The 10,237-nt window shown below is 41.6% G+C and overlaps 1 protein-coding gene across 1 annotated transcript in view; it reads right to left on the reverse strand.

Moving 5' to 3' along the window:
- The window catches only part of MSH3 (mutS homolog 3), a 118,941-nt gene extending 108,755 nt beyond the window's left edge, over positions 1-10,186 (reverse strand). The window contains exons 1-6 of the mRNA XM_052776708.1: positions 10,020-10,186; positions 8,150-8,273; positions 6,903-7,126; positions 2,830-3,042; positions 1,397-1,513; positions 514-633 (exon numbers count right to left, since the gene is read on the reverse strand). Of these exons, the coding sequence (XP_052632668.1) occupies positions 514-633; positions 1,397-1,513; positions 2,830-3,042; positions 6,903-7,126; positions 8,150-8,273; positions 10,020-10,136 (915 nt within the window). The 5' untranslated portion in view covers positions 10,137-10,186. The remainder of the gene's footprint in view (positions 1-513; positions 634-1,396; positions 1,514-2,829; positions 3,043-6,902; positions 7,127-8,149; positions 8,274-10,019) is intronic.
- Positions 10,187-10,237: the final 51 nt, after the last annotated feature.

A 10,237-nucleotide genomic window follows, 5' to 3' on the forward strand; every position in this document is an offset into this window, starting at 1 on the left:
ACTTCACTGGTTAAGAGCCGTTTCTATCTCATTTTTGCATTTTCTTTGTTACAATGATTTAATTACCCAGCTAGATTTTTAACAATCCATTGATTTTATCACCTTCTTGTCACTTAAAGCAAACTGTTGACACCAAACAGTCAATCCTTCTGCATTCACACCCTCCTGAATCACTAATGCTATGCATTCTCAATGTGGTGAAACACCCAGCTGAAGATAAGACCTGCAGAACACTGTAGACTTGGGAAGTCCACTCTCTTCACTTCAGAAAGCAACTACAGTAAACACAAGCTCTGCTGCTTCACAACAAACCTAAAGCCCTGAAGAGATTAAATTCTTTATAAAGCCAGCACGATGTTTTACCACAACATAAAATTAAAGGAACTTTACTTCCTGCTGCCACTCTTACGTCAGTCACTAGCTACTGATGTTCCATCTAGGTGATAATACTAGAATTACGGCCTCTAATACACCAAAGATTAGAGTCTGAAACCAAATTTATTTGAAAAGGATATCTTCTCCAATAAGCGTAGACTTTGTGTAGAGAGCAGTCAGTTTCCGGCTGAAGAGAGAGCTTTTATTTTCTCCAGCAGCCTTCAGTGCTGCAGTTTCCATTTGTTTTATTACTCCAACCTACAGGCAGACAGACAAGAAACAAAGTTAGCTCTTTGATAATAAATATTGGGAGGTTTTTATTTTACAAATTTGGTGATCTTTTAAGATGTGCAAACTGCAAGTACATCATTAAAGCTGAGCAGGAAGGGCAGAGGCTAGCATCAATCCTACTAATGAGACTGTAAGGCACTGCTTTTCCTTACGCTCTACCCACTTCTAACTGCCCTCTCAACTTCTGTCCCTGTGCTTCTTGTTCTGTTTTGAAACAATTTAGCTAGAGTTCACCGCTTGCCAGAGAATCATTGCTGCAATCAATCTGAATTCAACAAGTCCTTTTCTCATAAGCAGAAAAAAACACAAGTATTAACAGAAAGCCACAGAATTACAGGGATCAACAAAGGAAGGAAAAGAGAAAAAAAAATACAGGCTGCGATAAGAAAAACAAGGATGTGAGTAAGAATAAGAGAGTGGATATATAAATTTCTCTTTATCTAATGCAAAGACTTGATAAAAAAACTGAGAGAAAGAATTGTTCTAGAACCGTTCTAGAAAACATGAAGATACTTTTCTGTAAAAAAGAGGAAGGCTGAATCTACTTAAATTTCATGACACTCACCAGAATAGAGAAAATGAAAGAAAGGGAAGTTAGCCATTTTAATTGCAAAAACAGGTGATAATGAGTTTCCCACTTCTCAGTTGAAATAAGACTCTGGTATAGTAAGTGCAAGTTATTTCAGTGCTATTCTGTACTTAACATCATTTAATAAAAGCCAGAGATAACCTTATATCCTTTTGCTACAAGTCGCCGCACATGGACAAACAATCTGTGACTCGGTATACTGGCAGTCATAAAGTTATGATCCTGATGACAATAAATGTTTAGTTCTTTAGCTGCAATCTGCAAAGTACAAGAAGAAGAGTCAGCCAATAGTTCAAAATGCAATACAGGAGCTCATCTCTATGACAACATTCACACAACTACAATTAAAAAGGCCAGTGTCAAAAGGAAAACGTTACAGGAAAAAGCCCAGAGAGCTGGGCCCCTCCACCTTCCTGTCCCAGCATGTTGTCACAAACAGGGTCTTCAGTATCACAGACTTCACATGTCAGATTGTTACACTGCACCTTGATCTTCACCACCATGAGGTAAGCCACCTACACTGCACACATGGATTCTACAACACAGCTCAACAAAGGGTCAAATTATTTTCACAACACTAAAAATGCAGAGAGAATGGAGTTATTTTAATTGTGGTTATAAAGATGGCATTAAGCTAGCTGATCAATTAAAATACTGAAAAATCAATATCAAACAGCAGTGGAAACAAAATACTTCACAGAGAAAGCGTAACAACACTTGTTAAAATGTGACATTGTAACGTATGATTCCTATTAGCTTTTTTGGCCCTTGGCAAAAAGGTAGGTGTTCACTAACTAGGGAACGTCGTCTTAAGCAGGAACTGCAGTCAGACACTGCATTGTGCACCTGGATAGTATATTTCCATTTCTGGACTGTGAGTGCACCTGCAAACAAGTAGATAAATTACACAGTACGAATTTGATCAGGAAAATTAATTCCCAGTAACTAAGCAAAGTTTCTCACTGGTCTCGAGTGTGGAAATCGCACAGATCAAAGGTTGGTAGCAATGATTTTGGGACAGATCATGAAAAAACTCACTATGAACCATTTATGAACAGTCACTATAAAATTACGTTTGTTGCAAAGTACCTTCCAGTTCCTACAGATCTGGCATGTGTAGGTGCCGCATCTGAATATGCATCCAAGATGCTCTGTGCAGCCAGGCTATACCAGCTATATTCATCTACTTTTATACCACTTGCTCCACTGTCTTCCAAACTGAAATACTCCTAGTAGAGTTTTGGGCCATGATAGAGAATTCACCTCTGAAAGTTTTTCAACTTTAACTCTAACACGGAATTAATTGTTCTAGGACCTCATCTTAAGGTCTCAACATGCAGGATAGCAAGCACTGCCATATGATTACAAAATAATAAATGCTATTTTGGTAAGAAGTATATGCATAATGGATAGTCTTCAATTTAAGCATGCAGAAATTTTTCATCTTGATTTCAAATATTAAAGAACCCCACGAAATTTATGCCCCCAAAAAACCTTTCTTCTGGAAGTGGCCATAGACCTAGTACAACACTAACATAATGCAAGTATCTTTCCATGACCCTGGTAAAAATTACCTCTGCATCTTCTCCAAAGAAGCGATATTTGTATCCACATTCCACACACAAAACAGCATCTTTATACTGTTTCTTCATTTCTATGAATTGAAGTTCTAGTGGAGTGTAAATGCTTTTGGTTCTCTTATTAAGATTTGTATCTGAAGTATTTTGAGTATTTTCATAAGACTTAAGAGATGCAGAAAACTGACTAAGATCACAGCGTAACTCCTCCTGTAAATAAAAGGTGGAAAAGTACAGTTAGGAATCATCAAGTAAATCAATCGCCCCCGCAGACCTTGACTCACATTGACAATAAAGCTAAAGACTGTTCTTGCCCCAAGAATCGCAGCAAAACTATTAAAGTAGGATATACAGAATACAGTTTATTTGGAAATAAAGGGAATTAAAAAGTCATGAAAGTCAAAATTTTTCATCAATTAGTTGACTTGCTTTACAACAGTCCTCAGACATCTCAGCTGAAATCAGATCCCTGTTATACCATGAGCTCTCAAAACACAGATCAAGAGACACGCAGGCTGCAAAGACTGGGCAGTCTAAACTGGCCAAATATAAAAATAAGGATGAATTACCACTCCAATTTACAGATGAGAAACTGCAGCACAGAGAGATTAATGATGGTCCAAAAATCCACAGTAAATCAAGAAACAAAACAATTCAATAAGAGTCTCAGTTCACTGTCTCAAGAACCAAAACCGTATTTCTTCTCCAGTCTGCCCTTTCTACATAAGCTCAACAAACCTCCCCAAATAATTTATTCTTAAACACAGAAAATCTATATTACAGTTTCTAAAACCCTTAACAGTTAAGGCTTTGAGCCCACCCTCTGTGGGGTTTATTATTTACAATGACATTATGTAGCCTATGCTAGCCAAACAACTTCAGCTCTAATACTTTGTTTTGTCCTGTACTGTAAGCAGGGTGACTGATTCAGTCTTTCAGAAGTGTTGTGAACAACACTGATAAGGTGTGCTTCACTTAGAGCAAAGTTCCTCCTCACTTATATCACAGTACCAAGTACTGATAAAACTGGTTACAAAAAGAAAATACAAAGACAACACACTCCACAAGTTTTTAAAGCCTATGACTACATGAAACACAATTGATCAGGCTGCGCTGTGAATTTCTGTATCTGCAAATAAACCCGGTAAACTTCAATCTCTAACTGTCCCATCTAGATTACAAGGAACAAAGTCAATAGACTGTTGAGAAGCAACGGTAACTCAGAAGAAACAGAGGTAGTACAAATCATATACTTTGGGTCATAGGAACGTACAGAGACTGCAGTCAGAAAGCAATGGAAAAAAACCCCACTTAGCTGTATTGTTAACTGTGAATTGCAAAATTCCTAGAATCGCACGCAATCAACGGATGACCCATCTGACAAGCAGACAACATGGCCCAGCAAAAACATAGCTGTACCACGTGCCTAGAACTCGGATAGCCCCAGGAGCTTAGACGTCTCTACTGCGAAATCCTCAGCCCAAGGATTCAGAGGTCTTCAATCCAAAGTCTGTGCCAGCCAAGCAGTATTACCTCCTCCCATTTTACAGAGAAAATTGTTGTGACAAAGCATGTGAAATAAGGTCACAACAGAAAGTAAAAGTAGTAAAAACACACATGGAAGTTGAATTGTTGAGATGGTAGTAAGTTAGCAGCTCAAGGAATTTCGAAGAAAATTACTCACATAAAAAGGTTATAACTCTAAAAAAAGGCAAGACATGAACATCTAAGATGAGCCATTCCAAGGAAGGCAGGCCAGCCCTTCGCCACCGGACTGCTTGGCCAGCACAGACTCAGTAGGTGTCTTACAGAGAAAGATGATGGTAATGCTTTGTCAAGTAGGCCATGAGTCCTCACCATCTTCTGAGTCTATTAAGTAAGAAATAATTGCTCTTTACTTTTACTTTGCATAGATCTTGCTTGCAGCATCTCTCTGCACATGGTTAAAGCTGACCTTCCTTGTAATCTAGGAAGGGAGAGTTAACAGCTGTCATAATCTCACAGACAATCCGTGATCGACTCGACCCAAGTGCTGTTTGGCGATAAGCATCGAAGTGTATGAATATGCAGTGGCAATACTGCTATAAAAAGCACACCAGTGTTAGTGCATTGAAAACCAACTCTGGAATTGGAAGGCAGAAATACTGCACCAGCCGATACACAAAGAGTAACAAACACATCTGTTCAAAGATAGCGAAACCTGAATTCTGCAAAAACAACCATCTTAGGCCCACAGCTTTGTGGAAGGAGAGTTGCACATGCCTTTGCTCACCAAACATGCACTTCTGCTGCGGTTACTGTAACACATGTGTTTTTAACCAACAACCTATGCCAGGCACATGCTGTCTCCAGCATTACAGAAGAGAAAGTCACTAAATACTCCCCGTGCATGTTTCACATATATGAATTGTGAAGTATGATTTATAGCTTAAACTAGCAGGGGCAGCATCTGGTGTCAATGTAACTAGATTGACAGTCCTGGTTTTGGCTGGGATAGAGTTAATTTTCTTCCTAGTAGCTGGTATAGTGTTATGTTTTGGCTTCAGTATGAGAAGAATGTTGATAATGGTGATGTTTTCAGCTGTTGCTAAGGAGTGTTTATACTAAGTCAGGGATTTTTCAGCTTCTCATGCCCAGCCAGCAAGAAGGCTGGAGGGGCACAAGAAGTTGGGAGGGGACACAGCCAGGACAGCTGACCCCAACTGGCCGAGAGGATATTCCATACCCTTTGTCATGTCCAGGATATAAACTGGCTGGGAGGGGCAGATCACTGCTTGGGGACTGGCTGAACATCGGTCAGCAGGTGGTGAGCAATTGCATTGTGCGTCACTTGTCTGTCTTGGGTTATATTTCACTCTCTTTTTGTTATCTTCCTTTTCATAACTATTATTATAATATTTTACTTTTTATTTCAATTATTAAGCTGTTCTTATCTCAACCAACGAGTTTTACTTGTTTTCGATTCTCCCCATCCCACGGGGTGGCAGGGGGAGGAGTTAGTGAACAAGTGAGCGAGTGGCTGCATGGTGCTTAGTTGCTGGCTAAACCACAACAATGGACAAAGGGTCATAAATTAAGAAGTCCCAGACAGACAAGGGTTTGAAAAAGAGGGTCAGAAAAGGAATCAGTTTTCTGTGCTCTCCAACTGACCACACCTACATAATCTCATTCCCTTATAACAGAAATCTTTTGCCACAAACTGTTCACTTCACTATTCTTATTTTGATCTCCTGTTCACACAACCCAGACATGCCAGTTTAAGGTCATGACCTTCACACAGGGAAGGTCAAATCAACTATACAACCTCCTCCCTTCAAAAAGCCAGATGTAAAGCTTTGTTAAAGAGCAGTTGAGTCCCAATGCGACACCACCACAGCAAGCCATGAGATGCCTTTTAGGACCCGAATACTTCAAACTGCGCAAGCTGACCCCAAACCCCAACCAATTAAGTAATGTTAATTAGTCCCATAATTAAAGGTGAAGCAAAGTACCATTACACTCTTATCAACTTGTATCATAGGTATCATAATGATAATTTTTCATGGGAGCTACCCATATCTTCCACAGATGGGAAAAACAGTGATATCTTTAGTAGCTACATTTATTAGCAACTGGATTAAGCTACATCTCAGTAATAATTCTAAATCATGTTTTTGCAAAGAAAGCCTGTTAGGAATTGTACAGCCCGTACAAAACTGATAGAACCAAAAGAACGCTGAGCAAAGGGCTACACTGAACATTTATTATTACAATATTACAGGTTCATTATGATCTTAAAGGTCTTTTCTGACCTAAATGATTCTATGATTCACAATCACAAGATACACGGCCAGTGTTTCTGCTCTCTCATTACTGCTTTTTTCAGTGATACCACTGAAGAGCTATAAGAGGCATTCTGCTTACTACGCTAAGAGTTCCAGGAAAACATCCGTACACAAACACTGGTCTGTTGGGTACTGCTGCACTATTTCATGACAGAACACAAAAACACAAAAGGAATCTTGTGCCAAAGCTTGCTTTTTTAAACCATAAAAAGTAATCTATACAACACGAACCAAAGCTCTACATACCTTCTGAGCAATCTTTGGGCTAGTGTCCCAAGACGGAAGAGTGTTTTTCAATTGTGAACTTCTCCCAGTAATACTGGGACATTTTTCCAAATTCGGAGATTCTTTCTCCCGAAAACTATCCTCTCGGACTCTGTTACGTGGCTGGTCTGAATCACTGCAGAATTCTCTCAATCTGTCTAGAGTTTGCAAACATATACGGGGCTTTTCACTCTTCTGAGGTTCTTCTTCAGTAAAAATACACAACAAAAAAGTATTAGCAACTTATTTTCTAAAACAGAATGTTTATTAGAATGACATCAGTAAGCAGAGAATGCAATCATTTTGCTCTGTCTCTCTCTCCCCTACATTCCTTCTCCTCTCTCACTGCAATATTTCTGCCAGCCTGACAGAATTGTGCAAGTAATCAGCCTGGCTAACTTCCCTGGAAAATCAATACTCCTCACTTGTATGCTTCTTCATACATGGGAAAAGAAGCACAATTATCTTCTAGACTGATAACTGCAAAGCCACAAAATTATCCAAGAATATTGGAAGATGAGTGGTATTCTTTCAGTACAGTTTTTAAGCAGACAATATTGCTAGTTGATGGTGTCTTCAAACCATCATACCTACAAAATTGGATATAATTAATTCCTTCTTTAAAAAAATTATAGAGGCTAATTCTTTTCAATGCAGTGTTAAGTGTAATGAACTTTATATTCACTGATTTGTTTTTCTACTAGCATCATTAATTTGTTAAATTCTTGGTTCAAAGCCAGATGGAGCACTGGCATTTTCAATATAATTACGTGGCTATCATTTCACAGTTAAGAGCACTGCATTAGAACTATTTACTTTGAGGTAGCCTTTAGGTATCCCAGTCACAGGCCAGAATCCACAGAGCTGTCAGGTGTCAGTCATGCCTCAGCCTGAGACTAAAAGACAAACTGTTAAACCAACACATAAAGGTAAGTTCCAGCATTTCTGCCTGGGCCTCTTGGCTTCACTGACTGAACAACCTGTTAAAGCCAAGTCAGCTGAAGGGGACTGGCAGAGTAATTCTGGAACAAGGCTAAAATACCTAGCTTCTGAGCTGCAGAAAGGTGCTTTAACAGTATAGCTAGTATACTCACAATGGCTCTTCAGAGATGGATCTTACACTCAAGAGACACTTCCTAAAGTACCCACCAACAAATTTTTTTACACTGGACAATGAAAAACTATTTATTGGGTACAAATGCTTGAAGGTTTGTTTACAGTCAACTCACTTTTATCCTCAGTCTTCAGTGGGTTACAGACATCTTCTAGAGTAATCTGTCGTGCCTTGGTCTTCTTTTCACAGGGTTCATTGCTTTCTGTTGATGTTCTCCTTTTTACACCCAATTCAGAAGCCTGAAACATAAATTAAACAAAGAAGTCGTTACTTTTTCTCTTTGCCATCCTTATGAAAGACAATAATGCACCCAAGGATTTCATAAAGAGATAATGTAAAATTAATTTACAATATATGAAATCTGTAACTATTTTACCTATCTACATTTTTTGTTTATAAATAGTTCTTCTATCATTCAAGGCTACAAAAGGAAGAGAAATAGTGCATTCTGTGAACAAGTTGGCTGTTGCGCTAAAAAAGAAACACCTGCAGCTACCATGGCTTCAAAAGGCAGCTTAGAGCTACTTCTGTGGCAGAGAACTGAACCAGGACTTAACAGACTTTCCCACCATACCACGCACTACCACCCTGTGTCTGAATCAGATCTCTTGTGCAAATTCTCATTCCCACAGTCCAGAGCCCTCTTCTTGCCAGACACTGGCTATTCGCCTCTGAGAGGCACTACTTCCTATGGCCTACATCCTGGTGATGGGAGAGTATCTTCTCCACACCATCCTGGAAGTGTTAATCCAGACTTAAAAGATTTTCCTAAACTATTTGTAAACACCTAGCTAGCATCATCCTGGGTTTGAATAGAATACAGCACTTTCCACCACTGCTCCTTAGGTGGCTTTTGACACATGCACTTTTAACACTTCATCAACAGAAAATCCATCAATTCATGTTGTTTCATCATTGATGCATTCTGTTTGACAGACCGCAAGAAGTATGACCAAATACAAAGAAGTAACTTGCAACTGCAGCAACATATAAACACCATTTCACTTTGCAGATAAACACACAAAACACGTGCTTTTAGCAGCCTGCATCCACATTTCATTCGGGCATCTCAGGTGGTTTCAGTGTATTACTGGGGAAATTGACAATCTCCTTATAACTAAGCAGGAACTCCACCCTCAGCAACGGAGCCCACAGCCTCTTCATAATGTATCCATAGGCACACGCCACAAGAGTGGCAGAGTTTGCCTTCCAAGTCCACTATTATATACGACCAGAATAATGCTAATTAGGAAGCAGTTTTTCTGCATGGACAGAAAGCGGTAATCATGCCTTTCAAAATACATTTGCACCAAAGGTAACGAAAAAGGTTGACTTGAAACACAGGTGAAAAATGCATACACCTTTCCAGGGCTAGAAAGAGCTAGAAACATCAACTACAAGGAGAGTGGAAAACATAAACTCGGAATGAAATCCAATTGCTAAGAGACAGCAATTTTTTCCCAGTGGCGACACGGAGAGGCTACTGGATCACCGTAGGCTCTCTGGTCCTGGCACCTAGCAGCGGACTAAGAGCTGTCTGAGCTCCATGACCTGGGCCACGAGCTCAGCTCGCTGCATGCCAGCAGGCAGAACCTGTGCCAGCAGGTCCAACACCACTGCGAGGGAGTGAAGCCCCCGGGACAGACACCGGCGCACCGGCTTTGCCAAGCTCGCCGTACCCGGGTCAAGCCTCGGTTCCTGCAAAATGGGCATACCCTCCTGCCTCTCTCCCGACAGACGCGCTATCGCTACCCTGTGTGACACAAGGCAGAGGATGCCACAGCAAGTGCTGCTAACGGGAAGGGCAGGGCCGCAGCGCACCCCTTCGTGCGGGCCGGGCCGTGGCCGGCTCCGGCCATCCCTTCTGAGGTGACTTTCTGACACGGGGCAACCAGACAGGTCCGAGGGCGCCCGCGCGGCCTCCGCGGGCCCGGCCCGCGCCCTTCAGGCGCCCTGAGCCCCAACCGCCGCCGCCCCGGGCGCACCGTCTGCCGGGCGGCACCCTGCTCCCCGCCGCTCCCCGCCGCTCCGAAGAACCTGCTCAGCACCAGCTGCTGCCCCCCGCCGCCTCCGCCTTCCCGCCGCCGCCGCCCCCGCGGCATGGCGATGGCGGGCCGCGGCCGCGGGCACCCGCACCACCCTCCTCGCCGGATGCGGCGGCGAGCGAGGGGCGGGACCGCGGGGGAGGCGCCTCCGCCCGCCG

The sequence above is a fragment of the Harpia harpyja genome, chromosome Z, assembly GCF_026419915.1.
Source record: "Harpia harpyja isolate bHarHar1 chromosome Z, bHarHar1 primary haplotype, whole genome shotgun sequence".
Taxonomy (NCBI): domain Eukaryota; kingdom Metazoa; phylum Chordata; class Aves; order Accipitriformes; family Accipitridae; genus Harpia; species Harpia harpyja.